Here is a 22038-nt window from a genome sequence, read left to right as displayed (position 1 = left end):
TGGAGGCCAGCTCTACCTTATGTTCATCTTGCCGACCAAGAGGAAATTCTTGGCCCTGATCTAGGGAAAAAAGAAACTACACTTGCCATTTCTCTGTATCTTCCACTACTAATAAAATGCTATTAGAAGCATCCAGGAAGAATGTGGATGGGCTTGGGGGGCAACCAGTACCAAAGAGCAGGAAAAAAAATGTGGATTCCTGGATTCACCAGTTCCCTCAACTGGTTTGTAATTTAGGAAGGGAGGCAAGAAAGAGGCATGGCCCTTGAATGTGAGCCTTTAGGTGGAGACCCACTGAGGCCTCACGTAAGTGTGACCCTGTACTTGAGCATCTGCTAGCCAGCTGGGTTCACAGCTGCTCTCACGTTGTATTTAGCCTAGAAGAGTCAGCACTATATAGGCAACATAGCCAAACGGATTGACAAAATGAGTTAAAAGCAGGAAATTGGATAAGGTCCTCCATGCTTCTACCAGTCTGGAATATAAAAAGCATTCTTACAGTGGTATTGCCACTTAATTACCTGGATCTATGGCTTCCCCATCAAAGATAGTGTTCATCTGGATAGTTTCCTAAGGAGAAGACAGAGACAGCATCAAACACAACCCTACATTCCTTCCCCCAGGCAAAGCCACGCATCCTTACAACCTAAGTTCCTTAACCAAAGCCTTCTTGACTTCTAAGTCTTTAATTAGGCACTGTGCTAGATGCAGGGGACACAGTGGTGAACAAGGCAGGCATAGTTACTGCCTGTACAAAGCTTGCCAATTACAAACAGGTGCTGCAATGCAGAGTGACAAGGCTATGATGGGGAGATATAGGGTGTTATGGGGCACAGGTAGGGGTAGAGGGGCATTTAAACCACACTTGGGGGTTAAGGAAGCATCATGAGTAAATAAAATCTGAGCGTAGAAGGAAGAGTGGAAATGCCACACAGTATGGCTAAGACCTACGTTGTGTCAGTGGATCGCTGTCAGGCATTGTCAAGGTGGACACAGGTGAGCTCCTAGGTGTCCGTACCTCTGGCCCTGGCACTCTGGCCCTCCCCTGCGGTCTCCCCTTGCCTAGGCCAATGCAATGTCGCATCTGGGCCTCACCTAAGCCCTGTGCTCCAGGTCTTTTCTCTCCCCTGATCTGTCCTTGGTGCCACCCTCCAGGACCTGACTTCTGCCTAATGCACCTGTCCCTTGTCCCCACAGAAACACCCCCTTCCCTCACATGCTGCCCTCTAGAGGTGCCAAAGTCAGGGTCACTAGCACAGTAACAAGGATTGTGTTTGGAGTTTAGCAAGCTTTCCAATCCCCAGTTTTTATCACTTAAAGGATCCCCTACCTAGTTCCCCACAACTCCCCAACTCTGAAGAGAGAGAAAATGGGGATTATATGGCCTTCATCAATTTGACCAGCTAAGCAGCCCCACTGTTTGTGGTCATGGGTATTTATTTAATAGACTAATTTAATATTACACAGTTCTAGAGCAATCGCTAAGTGGCATCCTCAAGGGTACTCGCCTCAGACAATAAGACCCAGGAGACCTGAGACTGCCTCTTCTTCCTGTTTGTACACTGGCCAGAACATAGAAGACTTAGGGGATGGATGTGCCTGAAGCCAAAATTCCAGTGCCCTGCATTGACTTCCTCATTGGAAGAGCCATTGAATTATGCAACAAATTCATGAAGCTTGGACCATGACAAGGCCTTATTCATGGGGGTAGGGAAGAGCTGGAGGGAGCCACCTTCAAGTTCCTTCATTTCACTTCCCAGGGGTAGATAAGGTTCTGTCAGAGAGAGAGAGAGAGAGAGAGGTGGAGGAGAGGGAACTTTCCAGCTATCCTGTAACACTTTGCATTTGTGTGACACTTAACAATTTTCAAACTATTTCTCCATCTGTTATCTCAGGGCAGATGTCCTCACCCCCGTTTTACAGGTGAGGAACCTAAAGCTCAGAGAGGCCAAGGAAGTCCCCGAGATGATAAGGCTAAGTGGGTAGAGCCAACCCCGGACCAGGGAGGGCCCTTTCTCTGTCACTTTTCTGCAAGGTAGTGGAAGAGCAAAGAAAATTGAAATCAGCTGGGCACAGTGGCTCATGCCTATAATCCCAGCACTTTGGGAGGCCGCAGTGGGTGGATCACTTGAGGTCAGGAGTTCAAGACCAGCCTGGCCAACATGGTGAAACCCCATCCCTACTAATAATACAAAAAATTAGCCAGGTATGGTGGCACGTGTCTGTAATCCCAGCTACTTGGGAGGCTGAGGCATTAGAATCGCTTCAGTCTAGGAGGCAGAGGTTGCAGTGAGCCAAGACTGTGCTACTCCACTCCAGCCTGAGCAACAGAGTGAAACTGTGTCTCAAAAAGAAAGAAAGAAAGAATTGGAGGCTGAAGCACTAGTTTTGGTCTTTAAGCTTCACTCCCTCAACTCACTCTCGTGGAGAGCTGGTATAGATAATAAACACCACTACTCAATATTTATGAAATCCAGTTCTTCTGCAAATATATCAGCAGGCATGTTCAGTGGAGGGAACAAATTCTATCAGGAACTCGTCACACAGCAATCTGTTCCAGTAGCCAAACGCAAGCACCTCCCTGAATGATAAACATGCCCACAAGGCTGTGGCAGGCCTGCCTTTGGGGGAGATGGGAGCCCCTATCCCCCAGCGTCTATGCCTGGTGCCCCACACTGCCCATACTCACCACCACGACGTCTCTCTCTGCAGTCTTCGTTTCTGCAGAGAACAGAACAGGCAGAAGTTAAGCTTCTTGGGCAGTAAATTGACCTTAAAATTCCACCCCCACAATGGTATTTCCCCTAAATAGGCTTTGATCTTAGTCTTGCAGACACAGCAAAGAATTGTTCTGTCTGTAGACATGTTTGTTGACAACTTTCATATGTGTATGAAAAAAATACATACACATATGTATACACACACACAATAGTACACATACAATTTAGGTTTTTTTTACTCTTTTTCTAGCTTATTATCAGTGGACCTAGAAAACTGGCTTTTACATGGCTTTTAAGATAAGAAAGAAAGATTGGATTGGATACCTCTGTTCATAAGGTGTGGGTTTTGTGCATTCATTCCCAAGCCCTTTTATTTTATTTTATTTTATCTTATTTTATTTTATTTTATTTTATTTTGAGACAGGGTCTCACTCTTGTCGCCCAGGCTGGATGCGGTCACAACTTGCTGCAGCCTTGACCTCTTGAGCTCAAGCGATCCTCTCAGCTATCTCCCCAGTAGCTAAGACTACAGGCATACACTACCACACCCAGCTAATTTTAAAAATTTTTTTCTACAGACAGGGTTTCACTATGTTGCCCAAGCTGGTCTCGAACTTCTGGGCTCAAGTGATCCTCTAGCCTTGGCCTCCCAGAGTGTTGGGATTATAAGTGTGAGCCACCATGCCCAGCCCCCATCCCCTTTTTAAAAAGTGGGATTAGAGACAGTTTGTGAAAACCTCATTTATTAAAATTATCTCTCTCAATATGATCAATAACCACTATAATTAAATTTCTAACCCTATTGAGACATGCCTTAAGCATGTCAGACACATGCCTGTGGATGGAGTGATTAAAGCAAGCATTTTTTTTTTTTTTTAATTAAAACACTGTCCGATTCTTTGTCCTGTCTCCCCCACACTCTGGAGTCTACTTGAGGCCAGGCCAGGACACCTCCTCAGACCTGGAGCTGCTCAGATGTACCTTCCCAATTTACCCACTTCCCTGAAGTCAGTCAGCTCTCAGCCCATCTCACCACCCCCATCTCCCCCTTCTCACTAGTCTAACCTAAATAATTTGGGGAAATGATCAAATCCATTAGAATCTGGGAATCAAGTATTATCTGTTCTTTTTTTTTTTTTTGAGACAGAGTCTCACTATGTCGCCCAGTCTGGAGTGCAGTGGCGTGATCTCGGCTCACTGCAACCTCCACCTGCCAGGTTCAAGCAATTCTCCTGCCTCAGCCTCCTGAGTAGCTGGGACTAGAGGTGCGCACCACCATGCCCGGCTAATTTTTGTATTTTTAGTAGAGACGGGGTTTCACCATGCTGGCCAGGCTGGTCTCAAACTCCTGACCTTGTGATCCACCCGCCTCGGCCTCTCAAAGTGCTGGGATTACAGGTGTGAGTCACCGCACCCGGCCTTATCTGTTCTTTCAAAAGAGGCCTGTGTCCAGCACAAAGCATTAGCTGTCCTCAGGACACCCTCCGTGGGCAGGAGTAAGCAGGTCCTGTCTACATTTAACACATGGAGAGTTCTTTCTTCCTGCGCCATGCAGCAAGGGACAGACCTTGGTGTTCAGCTGAGCTGATTGGTGAGGGACCTAGGTAGGGCACAGGCAGGACCAAATTGAGAGATCCAGGCGGGCCAAGGCACTGTGCCCCCACCCTTCCCATTCTCCAGCTGCAACCGACCTCCACTTCCTTCCATCCACAGAAGATGCAGCTGAAAATGCTCCAAGATGTGATCGCGGCCTGATTCTCTGCCGAGTAGGAACGTTTTTATGTAGCACAACAGAGCAAGCAAAAAACAACAGACAAGGGAAACAGGTACTGTACATACCTCCTTTCTTTATCCTGTGGGGAGAAAAAGAATGGCTATTAATTCTCTTGAAAGTATGCTGCACTGGCACACACATGACACCATGGGGTTCTTTGGGCAACTATGCCCTTTGAGTTACAGGGGTTGACTGAAAGAGGTGCCAGGGATAGGGGCCAGAAAGAAGACTAGATCACCATATCTGCTTCAAACAAAGCAGCTTCATCACTATTGGCTTTGGACTAGGGAGGTTCTGGGAATTTGATGAGTTAAAAAGTATCACCTTATAAACTTCAGGGAATACATTGTCTCTGATGAGAACACCTGGTGAGGACAGGCCTGCCCTAGTCAGACTGCCCAGCAAGTCTTCTTGCCCCATCCCTTTCTCCCCAAGAGCCATCAAAGCAGAAGGCTTGGCTCACAGCAGGGAGGTTTGAGAGCTGGCAGTTACATTTTGGTTTCCTGTCACGTGAAGAGCTGGACTCAGACCCTGTGAGATTTCCCATAATCACCTTGGATTCTATAGCTCTGTAACTCTAATTTTCTTCTTTGCTATTTGACAAAGGTTGGCTGTCATATGGTATAATTAATTTCCAGAGAGGTTGAGTCTGAGTCTGGTTTTCTAGCTAGTTTTTCTTTTTTAAGTCAACCATGTTGGAAACAATTAATATTTACAACATAAGTTAAAAGAACCAGGTTCAAGGTGCATATTTAACGTTTAGCCGTAAATTACATGAGAGTTGCAGTGTCTATTGGATTTGTTTCTTCAAGAACTTCTATCCAAATCCCATTACAGTACACCACCATCCTTACAAGCAATTACTCTTTTAGAGCTGGTTTTTTTTTAATCAATTTGTGAATAGAGTTCAAACAAAAATGCCTTTTTTAATTTCAGCAGATGCTCGAGGATTTCTTACCTTGAAGTCAAGGTTGCCAATAGCAACAAATTTTTGCAATAAATATGGCAAAATGCAATGCACATCTTTATCTGAATGCCTTATACTTTTATACAGAGTATTTCATCCATAGATTTTGTTATTTGACAGTTAATAGTTAATATTTAAAATACCCTTAAAAGGCACACATGTCTTATCACCCCCTCTTTTTGCCATTGAGAGATCCTAGAACTCAGAGGTTCCAACACCTCAAGATACCTGGGCATAGAGCTAAACTTGGAATCTAGAATCCTGAACTCACTAGGACTCATCTGTGAAGAATAATGAAACAAGATTTGTAAAAAATGGCTGGGTAGTGTACTAAGCATTTACTCTATATCAGGAATACAGTTAAGTGCCTTGTTTACATTTGTTCATTTAGTTGATTAATTTTACAAATAAGAAAATTCAAGTTCACAGAGGTGGTCACTTGCTCAAAGCCATATTCCAAGAAAATGGTAGAGCTAAGACTTGAGCCCAGGCCCATCTAAATCCAAAACTCAGGCTCAGAACCATCTAAGCTGTAAGTTGTAAGAGCTACTGAGAATCAAGAAGCCTGGCTCTGGGAGAAGTTTGTGATCCTTTGATGCTGTCTTCACATCACTCTACTACCTCACTTTAGCCAGTAAAAGACACGTCACAGATTGGCACAATAAGAGGCATATTAGTGGGCAGGTGAAAATTGGAAAGAGAGAAAACAGGCCTGCGTTTACAACCCTTAAGAGTGAGAGACTGAGACCACATGCAAAACACCAAGAATTATTTGGTCACACAAAAACCCAGCTGAGTCACTGGAGACAAAAGCTTAATTCCCTTATTGGTTTTGTGTGCTTGCCTTAATTCCATACTATCCTTTAAATATTCTACAAATAAGAGCACAGCATGTTCTATCACTATTCACAACAAGGGCTTTTCTGAAGGTTTTATCCAGGGCAAAGTCATCAGAAGGTTGATACCCCAGTCTCATTAACAGCCTCAAGGACAGAGTAGGTTGCCAGGGAAAGCCAAAAGGATGGTTTCCCAGCCTAGCAGGCGACAAAGAAAGTGCACCAGGACTGAGGGGAGCTGGGATTCCTTCCCCCGTATCTCCTTTTCCTGCCTTCACTCCAGGCAACCTGCCTTGTAGAGAAATCCTGATTCTCCATTTTTCCTTCTCCTGATATCACCAGAGACAGTGTCCTAAAGGAGGTGGGAAAGAGGGCCCAGCCCACTGGCAACTTACAGAGGTTCCTTGTTCTTCCCAGTCTTGCAGGGGCAGTGTCTGTGGATGCCTTTGGCCAATAGGACAACCAGGTACACCAGGAGACCCAGAAGCAATATGGAGCCCAAAGTGATGACAAACGGCACGTACCATGCAGATGGAGAGTAAACGTTTTTCCTCAGGACCTGATAGGTGACCCTGGGCTTGAACAACAGACAGCAGGGAGGGTGAGTAGAGGGTGGTAGCGATTTTGACATTCAGCACTCTCTGGTGTTGAGTGTTTATTCCACTCTTTGTTATTGTTATTGCTCTATAAATTGGACATCTGTGTGCTCACAGTTCTTGCTGCTTCAACCCATCACTTTATTTATAGTCTTTGCAGACAGCCATTAGATCAAAACCCAGAAATTTTAGGGAACTGAAAAGCAACTCTAGGCTTAATTTTATTCTCTGTCTTCCCCTTCCCCAAAGCTAAAAAAAAACTCCATTGGCTTTTTTTCTGCCATATCTGGGCATAACCCAGGGACGAATATAGCCATTGTCTCTCACCGAGACACCATAAGCCATGAAAGTTGTTTTTTTAAATTCCTTGTAGGCTTTTCAGTGTTTTCTCAACTATAAGCTGCCACTGCCAGAGGAGTGGGCTGATATCACAGCAAAGCCTCAAGTTCAGCATCTGCTTCCTAGAGCTGGAGACAGATAACAAACAAGTTACAGAGGTTTCAGGATTGGAGATGTCACAATCAAGTCATGCTCTGAGCCCAAGAAAGGTGGGAACTCCTCACTCAGGGGAGCCTACCAGCTCCTCCCATGAGGAAAGTCCTAGGGTTGCCATATGCCTTCATTCACTGGGGTCATATTGACTCGAGCATGGGACAGAGAAGCATGAACCAGCTCCTGGGAAGACTCTGAGAAGAAGCTGGCCGCCTCCATAGTGGGTTCTCTAAGGTTCTGATTACCTGCCTTCTGGCATGCTGCAGGTATGAGGCTGCTGACCAGAGGTGCAGCTTCTACTAGGAGGAGGAGGAGGAGGAGGAGGAAGAAAGGGGACAGATGAGTCAGCATAGATGCAAGCCACTTCCTCCAAGGGGCAGCGGAGATAATCCTGTTGTCAGATTCAAGGGTCTCCCTTCCTTCTCCAGGCCGATTCTGTGATAGCACCTGGTCATTTTCTTCCTACCCTTTCCCACAGTCTGTATTTACTTTGTCAATCTGAATACTTGTTTGTAATCTATCTCCCCCTCTAGATCAGTGGCTCTCAGACTTTAATGCACATTAGAATTCCCTGAAAGGCTGATTAAAAACACAGCTCACTGGGCCCCACCTCCAGAGTTTCTGATCCATTAGGTTAAGGGATAGAGTTGGGGATTCCAGGTTCCAGCATCCTTCCCTGGAGGTCATGGTGATGATCATGGTTGGGTAACCTATAACTAAAAATCTAGGCTGGGCCTGAGAATTTGCATTTCCAACCAATTTCCAGGTGGTGCTGATTCTGATGGTCTAGGGACCGCACTTTGAGAATCACTCACCTATACAATAACCTTCCTGAGAGCAGGGATCATTTTTGGCTTGTTTGCTAAAGTGACTGGCGCACTATAGGCATTAAATCGATATTTGTAGATTGGATGAATTTTTTTGGAGTGGAGGTGGGGTGTAGGGTACAGACTGGTACCTGGTGATTCTTCAAAAGATGTAGGAAAGAGCACCCAGGAGTAAGCAAGCAACCTAATTTCATGGGTATTGACTTGCAAAGACTCTTCTGAACAAGCAGAGAGGGGTTGTGAAGGTAACAACTGGCAGCATGCCCATGGAAATCAGCTCCTGTGCCACAAGCCACACAGATGGTTGAGGTCTGATCTCTCACAAGTCTCTGCACAAACAACACACTCTTCTCTACCAGAACAGGAAATGTTAGTGGTTGAGTTAGCGGTTATGAGTCTGAGGTCTCACCAGATTTCTGCCACCCTGTAGCTACTCCAATCCAGTCCATGGTTGCCATTTTTGGCAACATCCTAATACCTCAACTCTTCAGTCCACCCCATATATCTCCGGGCTGGGCTGGGGAAAGAAGTCCATCAACATAACTCACAAAGGAACGTGTCTGGGGATTCCAGATCCTAAAGCCCTTACCCTGGGGGTTGTGGTGATGATAGTGGTTGGGTGGGGAATGACTTTAATACTCAGTGTCACTGTTCCTGTCTCAACAAGAGCCTCTGCTTTCTTCCTGTCAGACAGCAAGTTGTCATCAGTTACGTAGACAAGTAGCTTGTAGTCCCAGATCTTATCAAACCCACCAGCATAATCAAAGCGAGATGTAAGCAGCAGGCGTGTGACGTTGGAACCAGCATTGGGAGAGAAGGTGAAATGATTGTTGACGTTACCTAAATGAGATTTGATGCAGGTAAAAGGAAGAAAAGAGAGTAAGAAATAAAGGTTTAGAAGAAAACTGCATTCAATCTTTTTCTCAAATGTCCACATCTCAAGTGTAGACTGTATCTCTGATACACCAGAGCTGGATTAGTTATATGCTACAGGCTTTAACTGCACCAGAGATGGCATTAGTACAAAGAAACTCTTGCTCACAACCAGTGTGGCTGCAAACAAGGCTGAGTCGAAAAGGACAATAGGACAACACCCTTAGCCTAGGTGCCATCTTGCTGAGTATTAAGCAGAGACTTTTTAACCCTGGTGCAGCCCCTTCTGATTTCTCATCCGGCAATTATTTGGTAACAACGCGTGTAATTCACACTCAAACAAATGAGTGGGTTTCAAGAGGGTAGAAGAGGTCACATCCCTAGCCATAGGCCAAGTTCACTGCATGCTTTGCACAGGACCCAGTGGGTCACACTGGTTATGGATGTCCCTGGAATCCTCCAAAGGAAGGTGCCTCCTGGCTTTGCGGGAATTGCAGTCCCAGGTCCTCCTGAACCCACCCCATCACACCCCCAAACACACACACAGCTCTGCCGAGGCTCATGGCTCAGCTCAGGGAGCCTGGGGCAGAGAGGCTGCCAGCCCAAACACACGCCCGCTCATTCCTCCACTGGCTCCAGACTCATTACTGACTGAACACCAGTAAATGGAGCAGGAGATGATGCAATTTTTGCTCCCTTAACAGCAAAATGCTCCATAAAGGCCTTAGGGCTCTCAGTATGGATTATTTCCATCTTCGGCAACTGCAGTCTCGAGGCAGTTTCTGCCCCTGGGTTTTGTGACACAGCCAGCTCGAGAGGCTTCCTACTGTTCAAGTTCCTGCTCGGCCAAGGGCACAGCAGGCAGCAGGGATGGATTTTTACTCTCTCACGTGGAATTGTTCTGCTTGTTTGGGTTTAAATCTCTGGCCCCAGCACTTCATTAGATGAGCTATTTTGGTCTAATTTCCATTGAGGGGTGCTCTTTTTTCCCTACAATGGTATATTTTTAAAGAGAGAAGATGAATGAAGCAGAAGAGAATTCCTGAGGACACATTTCAAAACGCACTTAATCTATTTAATCTATTATTATCCAGAGAGAGGACTGGGATTCCCTGCCCCCACTGCAAGCCTTCAGGAAAAGAGGTGGTCAAAAAGTTGGACTGCATTTTTTCTAATGACACTAATATGCTTTATGACTCATACTGTAGTCAGGAATTTGGGGTGGGGTTCACCCTTTTCTTGGGCCTTTGGGCAGTCATTTATGGGGTCTGGGAGGAGTAAGATGAGAAGGGGAAACCGAGAGGAGTGCCAGGAAGCATAGGGGCTGCTGGATTTTGTGTCTCTGCTTTCCTCATTCAAATACTTCCCCAGCAAGCTGGGTGCAGTGATGCATGCCTGTAGTCTCAGCTACTTGGGAGGCTGAGCAGGAGGATTACTTGAGCCCAGGAATTCAAAACTAGCCTGGGCAACATAGCAAGACCCTATCTCAAAAAATAATGCCCTCCCAACTCCCATCCCACTTTGCCCAGATCAGTGTGTGAGCACAGACCCCCACCCTAGACAATTTCAGGGTCCTCAGAGACAGGGCCAGGATTGTGGACACCAAGTACTATACCTGGGCCAATGGAATAACGGAAAGATCTGGGGCTGGAATCAAGGTCAGTACACGTCAGCTTGAAATTCTGAATATTTGTGCCAACTTTCAGATCCACTGGGAGGGCCAGGAAATAAGAGTTTGGAGTACAAATTGGCTTTTCATCATTTTCTTCAAGGATGTTCACAGTAACCTAGAGTAGCAAGAAGGTAGTCATTCTCAACAGCTAAAACTCATTGAGTGTTTACTGTGTGTAGGCAGTTTTCAGGCTAAGCACTTTTCATAAATTAGCTCATTTAAACTCACATGAGATAGATAACATGATTATTCCCATTTTATGGATGAGAAAATGGAAGTTTAGAGAGACTAGGTAATTGATCTAAGATCATTCAGCTAGTGAATGGCAGAGCTGGGATTTGAATTCAGGTCTGTCCTACTCCAAATCCTATGCTATTAACTTCTACACCGTGTGCATGTGTGTGTGCACATGTAGTGTATGTAGACCTTGCCCCCCCACACACACACATGCACCTGAACACATAGGCTCACCTGCAGATGACACTGAGTTGTTTTTCCAGGAAGGTGTGGATTTACGGTGTCTCCATGTGCCACCTTGCCTGCTGCCCCTTGTAAATTGGAACTTCTTTAACTCTGGCATATGCAGAAATGGTTCTCAACCCTGGCTCTGCTTTCTTGGGCCCACTTCAGAACCAATAGATTGGAGGGTGGGGGTCAGGGCCCTCACTGATGTTCCCTAGCTGATTCTAATATGCAGCCAGGGCTAAGACCCACTGGGACAGAACAAGCAGGCCTGGTTAAGCTGGGATCTCATCTGTAACCTGGGCTATTAGCACTGTACTAAGCCCTAGAGCTAACCTGCCATAAGCAGGGGCCAGCCTATTCTCTTTCATCGCTGTCTTTTATGCCTGGTAAATTGGAATATAACCTGGGATGCCTGCCAGCACAGAATCATAGACTGTCAGCCCTGAAAGGGACTTGTGTCATCATTTAGTTCATCACCCTTTTTAAAAAGCTTATGAATTTTGGGTCATATTCATACTACCTTTGAAATTTGGGATTTCTGATCCCGGGAATAAATTGAAATGTTCACTCTAGTTAGCCCCCAAAGTGGAGTCCATTCATTTTCTTAAAAAAAAAAAAACAGCCTAACAAACACTGCAATTATCTCCAAATTTCCTTGGGTAGCAATGCCAAACCTTGCACATCATTAAAAACATCATCCCATTAATTCAAAGCAAGTTATCGGAGGAAGTGGACTATTCAGGCATTGGGTTATCAGGTGACTCTCCATTTAAGAGATAGAGAAATAGGGACACAGAGATAAGCATTGCTCAGACTCCCTCGGAAAATTGGGATCAAAGTTGAAAAATGAACTCGGTCTTCTGACTCTGAACCAATCTGTGTCTATGGCTGCCTGCTGCTAACTGAGAGTTCATTTTGCCTTCATGCTCTTTTACCTTACTAATGGGAAGGACCAGAGAATAGTTTGGTCTTTGTGGCTATCATGTTGCCCTTGGATAATCCAAACCACTGACAACATGGACCTATTAGGCCCTTGCAACTCGAGGTGTGGCAGGGGACCAGCAGCGCCGCCCCACTTGGAAGCATGTCAGAAATGCAGAATCTCAGGTCCCAGACCCACTGACTCAGAATCTGCATAACAACATTCTCAGCCTCAAAGGTTGGGAAGCAAGATAGCAGCACAGCATCGTTTTAAGATCTGCCCCATCTGGTATGCGTAGAGGCAGGGTAGGAACACGGCATAACTGCTCCTGGGGAGGAAATGCATAACTCTAAAACCACACTCAACTTCTGGGAAGTGTGCATTTCACCAGCAGCCTTCAGTGAAGGCAAAGCAAGATTTACAGGGCCACAAGAGGAACCTTGTCCCACAAAGTGGCTTTGTGGGTCCACCAGACATTCCAATATCTGGCCAACAACTTTAGTGCTTTTCTCAGTCACCCACAAACTTGGGCCTCAAAAAAATGTGGGGCTGGGTCCAGTGGCTCACGCCTATAATCCTAGCACTTTGAGAGGCTGAGGCGGGTGGATTACTTGAGGTCAGAAGTTCGAGACCAGCCTGGCCAACATGGTGAAACCCGTCTCTACTAAAATACAAAAATTAGCTGCACACGGTGGTGCACACTTGCAATCCCAGCTACTTGAGAGACTGAGGCATGAGAATCGCTTAAGCCCAGGAGGTGGAAGTTGCAGTGAGCCAAGGTTACACTGCTGTACTCCATCCTGGGCAACAGAGCGAGACCCTACCTCAAAAAAAAAGAAAAAAGAAAAAAAAGAAAAATGTGGATCTTTATTTCCCAGGGCACCTTTACTTGTTTCTCACCACATCCGCAGGATGTACCCTGGGAAGTTTCCTCACTGCCACATCCACACTCTGGGGGTGCCAGAGAGACCCTAAGTCAACCAGTTGGGTTACTGGGACTATACCAAGCAGCCCCACTCACAGTGACAGAGCTTGTGTCTTCGTTGTTGGTGGCATGGATTCTGAGAATATAGATGGGGGTTGTTTCGTAGTCCACTTTAGTTACCAGCTGGAGTTCTCCTGTCTTGGGATTAATCCAAAATACATTCGGATACTGGAGGCTGGCCCCTCCGGTGGAGATGGAGTACACGAGGCTGCTCTGGGGGAGGTCTTTATCAGTGGCTCGCACCTGTCCCACTCGGGTTCTGGCTGGAGGAATAAAGTACCTGCAATAAGTCCTGCTTTTAAGGGGTAGGGAAGGGTGATTCAGGAACAGATGTCCTCACTGCCATGGTAAGAAGGACTTCTGGAGGCCTCCTTGCTGTCCAAACTCTGTTTTATAGCTTCAATTCTACTAAATTGAAATAATGCTAACCAACACCCGCTAGGTAACTGACCCTATGATCCAAGCAGTCCTGTGAGGTGTAATAGACAATTTATCTGTGTGTGTGTCTGTGTGTGTATGTGTGTGTGTGTGTGTGTGTGACGGAGTCTCACTCTGTCGCCCAGGCTGGAGTACAGTGGTGTGATCTCGGCTCGCTGCAACCTCCACTTCCTGGGTTCAAGCAATTCTCCTGCCTCAGCCTCCCAAGTAGCTGGGATTACAGGTGCCCACGACCACACCTGGCTAATCTTTTTGTATTTTTAGAAGAGACAGGGTTTCACCATGTTGGCCAGGCTAGTTTTGATCTCCTGACCTCAAGTGATCCGCCCAGCTCGGCCTCCCAAAGTGCTAGGATTATAGTCGTCAGCCACCATGCCCAGCAATTTATGCCTTTATATAGGCTCCAGGGACACCAATCATTTTCCTATCAGAAACAATAGTACAAAGAACATACAACCTCACACATACATCTCTTTGCAGCAGTATTGTCTAAAAGTCCCGTGTTTTTCAATTTTCTATAATGAGCATGAATTGCTCTTATAAAAATAAACAATTGTGAAATAATTTAGCAATTGATGATTACAGATTATAGATTTTTAAATCCTCTCCCATTTTGCAATTTTTACAAATATTGTTGGTGGGGCTGCTAGCATTCTGGCTTGTTTTGTAGGAGTTCCTTCTCATAAATTACACTCCTCAAGGGCAGAAACCTTCTCTTGTTCAATTCTGTATCCCAGCACTAAGTGTGTGACCCAAAGTAGGTGATCAAAAAGAACTGCAGTAAGATCTGTGAATTCCCGGGAAGCCTCTTCCTTTCGAATTTGTTATTCACTGGATAAGGCTATAAGAAATTAAAAGCATTTTCTTTGGACTTTCACTTTGCATTTTGCTTGAAAACTTAATGTCAGGAAATGGAGACCATCCTAAAGAGAATGGATCATTTTAGAGGGAGTGTTTTGGTTTTGGTTTGATTTGTTGTTGTTGTTTTTAATATGGAAAAAGTGTCCATGATCTAAAGATGAAAGGCTGTGGGGAGTCTATTACACTAGAGCATTTATAGTATTACCTTCAAACTGAGAGAGTGAGAGAGAGGCAGAAAGTGAAGCTGGAAGTGGGGAGTGAGTCTTTTCCTTAATGGGGGAAGAGCCTGCAAAAAGCAGGGTATTACAAAGGGCAGAAAAGAAGGCCTTCAGGGAATCTTAGTAGGGGAGAGAGAAAATGTCTTTATTTTGTTTGTAAATGAAGGAAATATAGAAATGGGAAACCTTTTCTGTTTTAAAATTTTAATTCTCTGAGTGAGCTGGATAAAACTCACAGTGGAGACCAAGAGAAAACTTAAACTAGGGAAAAGGGAGGATTAGTGGAATCAGGCAAACAGGCAAGGAAGCAATCAGAGGCTTCTGAGAAATGCAGTTTAATCAACAGTTTTCAAAAGTCCAAGTTTCACCTGAAGGGCTCCTCAGCAGCGAGGAAAATTTAAAAGAAATAAGAGGTGCAATAAATACTAATCAGCTGTGAATCACTGTGCAAAACAGCATGCAAGGCCTCCAGAAGGGAGTTTTCCACTCCACAGAACACAGGTTTGGATGGAGTCCATTGACAGCACTCTGGTCTGTGTCTTATCTGTTACTTACCCGGCCTTCTTTCTGACACATCAAATACGTAGGATGGCCTATCAAAAATGAGAGGAAACTCATTTTCTGGGCTTGTTAGGATATAAACATAGATGTTATCTAAAAATGGAAATAGAAACACATTTAATCACAAATCCATACTCATCCATTTGTTTATTCAACATCTTTAAAGAATCTCCCGTGTACAGGCTTTGCACATAGGGGATACCAGGTGGCTAAGACATGGGAGCGCCTGCCTTTTAGATGCTGAGGGTGTTCACCCTTTGATAAACGCATGAGCACACAGAGCACTACAGAACCCAGAGGAGGAACAGCTTCCAGGAGAAAGAACAAGCTGAGCCTTATAAGGACAGAATTGGACAAATGGGGCAGGGAGGAGATTGGGGGGTGTTGTAGGCATATGCAAAAATGCCGAGGTATAAAACCACATAATTCACTCTGGAAAACTTCAAGCTGTTTGCCCAGTTGGAAAAAAATGGGGGCTTGGAAGCAAGTGACAGGAGGTGAAGCTGGAGAATTAAGCAGCAACCGAATGATGAAAAATCTTGTATGCCAAGCCAAAGAGTTGGAACTTGAACTTGACAGCTACAGGAGATGCTCGAAGGCTTTAACAAAGGAAGTCATATGATGGCATTTGCATTTCCCTTCAAAGACTCTTAAGTGTTGTAATTCAGCCGAGAAAGAGGGGGTCCCTGCATGAGGGCAGTACTAGCGAGATGGGGGATCTAGCACAATACCTAGTATTGCCCAGCAGAGTTTACTCATTGATACTCAAGAAAGACACTCATGAAATAAAACAAAATGATACTTGCTTTTATAGTAAGGGGGGGCCACATCCTGCACCTGGATTATCACCGTATATTTATTGCCGGCTGCTAGGTTACTTGGATTTTCATAGTCTAGATCACCAATCAGCTAGATTAAAACAGAGATAGTAGATTATACAGATTAAACGATCCTATTTATTGGGCTGTGAGAGACATTTTCATATACTGCTAGTGGATATATAAACTGGCAAAACGCTTTTGGAAAACACTTTTCCCATAAAAATTAGGAGCTTTAAAAAGTTATGACCATATCTTTGCTCACTGCTAGTGAATTTATGGAAATAATTTACCAGGAGAGAGAATCTATGTACAAAGACGTCCATTAAGCACTATTGCTCAACAGCACAGGATCACAACTTCAGACTCGTTGAAGAAAAGCACAAAATTGAACTTATATGCAGGGCTGTTTCATTATAGTAGTTCCCCCTTATTATCTGTGGTTTTGCTTTTGACAGTTTCAGTTACTTGCAGTCAACCACAGTCTGAAAATAGTTAGTACAGTACTATAAGATATTTTGAGAGAGAGAAACCACATTCACATAACTGGTTTTCTTTTTTTTTTTAGAGATAGGGGTCCCCTCTGTTGCCTAGGCTGGTGTGCAGTGGTTATTCACAGGTGTAATCACAGCTCACTGCAGCCTCAAACTCGTGGCCTCAAGTGATCCTCCCATCTCAGCCTCCCAAGTAGCTGGGACTATGGGTGTGCACCACCATGCCCAGTGTCACATAACTTTTGTTACAGTATTTTGCTATACTTTTTCTATTTTATTATTCACTATTATTGTCAATACTTACTGTACCTAATTTATAAATTAAACTTAACATAGCTATCTATGTATAGAAGGAAAAAAACATAACATATGTAGGGTCTGGTACTATCTATGGTTTCGAGCATTCACTAGGGGTCTTGGAACATATCCCCGGTGGATAAGGGGGCACTACTGTATTTAAAATTCATATGCAGGCTAGGCACAGTAGCTCATGCCTATAATCCCAGCACTTGGGGAGGCCGAGGTGGGAGGATCGCCTGAGACCAGGAGCTTGAGAAAAGCTCTAGAAAAAGCTAAAAAATAAGGCAGGCACAGTGGTGCACTCCTGTAGTCCCAGCTGCTAGGGAGGCTGAAATATGAGGATCACTTGAGCCTAGGAGTTCGAGATTGTGGTGAGCTATGATTGAACCACTGCACTCCAGCCTGGGTGATGGAGTGAGACATGGTCTCTTAAAAAAATAATAAAAATAAAAAATACCTATGCATATATGTATAAAATACATATAAAATATATCTATAGAAAAAAGACAAGAAGGACAAGTACCAAACTATTAACACTGGTTATCAGTGAATGGTGATGCTTTTCTGTGCTTTCTATATTTTCTACAGTGAACATGTATTAATTTCCTAAACAGAAAAAAATAGAAATTATTTTTAAGATGGTACTATGAATAAAGGGGGTGAGATGTTCTTGGGGATTGAAGAAGAGCTTGGGATGGGAGGTGGAGAAGAAAGCTGGGTGAGGGGAAGGGTAGCGGGTTGCTGGCTTCCCTCCCTGAGGCTGCTGCTTTCCCAGCCCTTTCATTTTTCTCTTCTCCTTCCCCACCACCTTCCAGCAGGAGCTCTGTAAGGAAAGGTCTAACTCAACTCATTGGGACCCACTTTTCATGGCCATCCTTCTTCCAATGCAGCTTTTGTCCCCTGGAGTTGCCAGGGAGGGGGCTTCCTACACATCCTCACTGTCTCACTCTCCTCTGGTCTCAAGTGGTTCTACGGTGTGGAATTTATCCAGACATACTCAAGGTCCTGGCCCTGCTTTCTCTCACCTCACAGCTCTATGGGCCAGGAATGAGCACTCAAATAAACAAAAGTGCCTGAGCACAGAGGGCCCTGACGTGTCTGTGAAGGCACGCTAAGCAGGCACACAAACTGCATGCTATGCAAGGAAGAATCCAGTCCTTAGCAGCCCAGGCACAACTATGTGTAACAAACGATTCCTGGAACCGGGGTAAAATAAAGAGCGAATGGGGAACACAGACTCACTATTAAGCCTGTCAGTTACAGTCGCTCTGAGAGGGGGTTACCTTGGAAATTTCTCTCTATGGGGCAGCAAAAGCATGATGCATGTTGGACCAATTCCCGATGCCCTTTTAATGATGCAATGACCATGAACTGACCACAATTTTCCCAGAGCCAGCTGGATCCTGTAAAAATCTGCCGCCGCTCCCCACTCCAGATGGCATGGTGAAGTTGAATCTGTTGTTTGGTGCCTCACTGTCGTCATCAAAGCAGAACTTGTTCAGGTCAAGAAGCAACGTCCCCTTGGCTGTTCTTTCCGGCACCATAACGCTGGTGAAAAGACACAATCCAGTATTTCCCCCAACAAATGGTAATCGACTGTTCCTTCTCACATGGGCCCTGGGCTAGACACCTCTACTTTAACTGCAATTCAAAGTAAGTCCGTGGTCATTGCAGTCACCACCTAACTGGTCTCCCTGATTCTGCCCTTGCTACCTTCTGGGCTATTTTAAACACAGCGGCCAGAGGGATCCTGCTAACATGTTGTCAGATCATGTCACTCCTCTGCTCCTAAGTCCCAAATGGCTCCTCATTTCACTCAAAGTCCCACCTTTGATCTGCAGGACGCTTCATGACGTGCCCGCCTTTTCCTCTCTGAACTCATCTCCCACTAGCTCTTCTCCTTGTTCACTCTCCTTCTGCCACTCTGGCCTTCTGGTGCTCCCCGAACTCTTCATGAGGCTCTGGCTTCAGTATCCCTGCACTAGCTGTGGAATCTTCTTCCCACAAATACTCACGTGACTCCCACTTTCACTTTCTTTCATCTGTCTAATCAAATGTCACCTTATCAGTGAGGCTACCGTATCTAGAATGGCAATGTTCCCTGCCCGGTACTTCCTCTCCTATTCCCCTCTTTATTTTTAATTCCTAGCACACATCATTGTCTGATACACCATATATTTCTCTTATTTATTCTGTTTATTTTCTATTTCCCTCCTAGAAAGTAAACTCTATGAGGGCGAAGATCTTTGCTTTTTTCTTGGCACACTCAATAAATATTTGTTGAATGAATGAACAATAGACTTATAAGACTAGCACAGTCGTGAAGAATAGAAGAGAAATATAAATTTTACATCCTGCCTGAAGGAGTTTCTAACTGGGCTAGGGAGAATCCCTGTACCCCTCACCTCCCATGCTTTGAAGATTGAGAATTCCTTGACTTGTGTTCTAGTGGCTTCAATGGCCTAGAAGGGCCTCCTAACACCTTTATATTATTCATCCAAAAGAGGTTTATTAATGGTCAAGTTTGGGGGTCTTGATCTCAGTAGACTCCAGGATTTAGGCAAATAACACAAATGAGTAAAGCTACCCCCAAACTCAGAGCCTTCCGATCAAGCCCAGCTTGCTGTAGGAGGCTCTGAGTAAGACCAATGAACACCTTGAGACTTCAATTCATTGAGGGGCTTTCTCATGTCTCCAGGTTTCAGTTCCTCCATCTACAAAATGGACATAAATGATATCAATTAGTTTTTACTACATAACACACCATCCCAAAACTGAGTGAATTAAAACAACAAGCATTTATGGTTTCTCACAGTACTATAGGTTTTCCACAGTCCTTTCGGTTTTAGTTTGGCTTAGCTGGTCTCTGTGGTCACTGACAGCTTGGCTGGGGCTGGACAGTCTAGGATGGCCTCACTCACATGCCTGGTGGTGGGAAGGTGCTTGATTTCTGCTTCTTGTCGTTCTCATCTTCTAGGAGGCTAGTCTAGGCTCATTGCATGGAGGTCTCTGGTTCCAAAAGTAACAAGAGAGGGCAAGTCCCAATGCACATGCATTTTTCAAGCCTCTGTTGTGTCATGTTTGTGAATGCTCCAGTGGTCAAAGCAATTCACGTGGTCAAGCTCAGATTCAAGGAGACCCATCTCTTCATGGAGCTAATAGCAAAATCACATTGCAAAGGAGCATGCATAAAGAGCAAGCAGGGAGGAATTTGTGGCTTTTCTTTCTTTTTTGTTTGTTTTGGCTACCTATCTTAATCATATTTTGCCTTGGTAGAATTTCTTACAAAAATATATCGTGGCTGTCATGAGAATGTGCCTGGAAGACCTTTACCCATGAGAGCATAACTGACCATTGGCCTCAGCTGCTGGGCTCTGAAATCCATCACTGTGTTTGTGGTGAGGCCACGTACCAACAACTGGTCATGGCAAAGATACTAAGGCTCATTCCTGTCCTGTGTCAGCTGACACTGGCTCCAGGACCCCCAATGCCCTAGCTGAACACTCCTTAGACTGCATGGCAGCCTAGAACATGTCCAACTACCTTTTCTCCCTCTTCCCTTCACTCAGATCAGCCTTGCATCGTGATCTGATGACTTGCCCAGCCTTTGTCCATCTCTCTCCCCATTTTCTGCCACAGGCATCTCCCCTAATAATAGCCTTGCACATTTAATCCCATCTTAGCATCTGGTTCTTGGAGCATACACTTCTCTCTGCAACCAAACTCTGCTCCCTTCTTTGTTCCACATCCTCTTTTCATGGCAGATAAAATCGGCTCTGGGCTCAGTGCATACGGAGAAAAGTCTGACAGCAAGAATGGTCACGGGCCACTGAGGATAACAGGTTTTGCTTGCTGGAGCGAAAAGAGGTGTAATGGAGTCTCCATGATGCCTCATTGGCAAAGATCACCTCTGTATTTCAGCAGGATTGGAGTCTGAGCATTCCTGCCTTGATTGCACAATGTCATGGTTTCATTCATAGGGACTTAGAATAGATACCACTTATTAAACACCAACTGTATGCTGTATCATACCAAGCACTTTAAAAACACTATCTCTAATTTCCTCATCTCAGAGAGGTTTGTATTCTTGTCCCCACTGTACAGGGGAAGAAAGAGTGGTTCTGAGCATTTTCAAGGCCTGTCCAGGAAAGTGGATGTATCCAGACTTGATCCTCTGCAGTGTTAGAGTCTCTGTAAACTTTAACTTCCATCCATAAGTATCCAGGCTCACAGATGGTTTGGGGATCTCAGCCTTGATTTCAGCTCTGCAGAAGCCAGGAGATTGCATCATTTAAAGAATCCAAGGTCCTGAAGCCAGACATTTCAGGCACTCCAACAGAGGCCTCCTCACTTGGCCCCGCAGGGCTGCTTGGCCTGTTCTCTTTCGTCCCTGACAGTTGGTATTTTTCCCCTAAACGCCTAACTTGGAAAGCCACTCCCTTCATTCAGCAATCCCTGCCTCAAAAGCGAGCTGCCTTCGCTCCCAGCCATCAGACCATGTTTCTCTCCCCATGCAAAGTCGACTGTGTCCAGCCCATTCTGAATCAGCCAAACTGCTCCGCCTCTTGCTCACAAACAGCTTGCAAAGCGCTTTCAGTGAATCGCCTGACAATTTACAACCAGAGCGGGGGTTGTCACGTGCCTCGGATGCCTCCGTCAGGCCCTGGGCTCATTCATCATCAGCCTGGGAAAGCCTCAGGGGCCACGGTACGAAGGGCTGGGAGCCTGCAGGGGCCCGCGCGGGCAGCAGGGGGCGCCCGCCTCCTCCAGGCCACCCTCCTCCCTGCGGGAGCACAGCACGCCGCCTCCAGCAGCCGCGCTGACCTCACCCGCTCTGCCACCTGCTCTCAAGAACTCCACAGCAGAGACCGCGCCCGCAGCCTCCAAGGAAGGAACAAACATTCAAGAGCAAGTGTCAGAGACTGTGGCAGAACCATGCCATTGTCACTTTGTTCTGTTTTGACCTGCTTGTGTGCTTGGCTTTGACATAGTTGGACTGGAGAAGGTATAAGGCTGGGAGGATGGCGGGTGCTGCAGGTCAGGGCTTCTCAGCCCTCTCCGCACCCGCCCTTATGCAGCCTTGGGACGCGGGGCTGGGCTTTAGGCTGAAGACCTCCGCTCCTGGAACTACAGAGAAGTCCCTTTCGTTGCCCTTCCTCACATCTTGGCGTTCATAGGGTGGCTGAGAGTTCCTCCCGCTAGAAGAGCCCAGAGAAGGA

At 45.5% G+C, this 22038-nt stretch overlaps 1 protein-coding gene across 1 annotated transcript in view; it reads right to left on the bottom strand.

The window, feature by feature from the left end:
* The window catches only part of CDHR3 (cadherin related family member 3), a 78441-nt gene that overhangs the window by 2580 nt on the left and 53823 nt on the right, over positions 1 to 22038 (bottom strand). Inside the window, exons 12-21 of the mRNA XM_054560776.1 lie at positions 18196 to 18367; positions 16014 to 16116; positions 15202 to 15300; positions 13166 to 13392; positions 10701 to 10872; positions 8802 to 9052; positions 6693 to 6874; positions 4560 to 4573; positions 2690 to 2721; positions 522 to 570 (exon numbers count right to left, since the gene is read on the bottom strand). Coding sequence (XP_054416751.1) covers positions 522 to 570; positions 2690 to 2721; positions 4560 to 4573; positions 6693 to 6874; positions 8802 to 9052; positions 10701 to 10872; positions 13166 to 13392; positions 15202 to 15300; positions 16014 to 16116; positions 18196 to 18367 — 1301 coding nt within the window. The remainder of the gene's footprint in view (positions 1 to 521; positions 571 to 2689; positions 2722 to 4559; positions 4574 to 6692; positions 6875 to 8801; positions 9053 to 10700; positions 10873 to 13165; positions 13393 to 15201; positions 15301 to 16013; positions 16117 to 18195; positions 18368 to 22038) is intronic.

This window comes from Pongo abelii, chromosome 6 (assembly GCF_028885655.2).
Source record: "Pongo abelii isolate AG06213 chromosome 6, NHGRI_mPonAbe1-v2.0_pri, whole genome shotgun sequence".
NCBI lineage: Eukaryota > Metazoa > Chordata > Mammalia > Primates > Hominidae > Pongo > Pongo abelii.
This window is presented reverse-complemented; position numbering and strand designations above follow the sequence as displayed.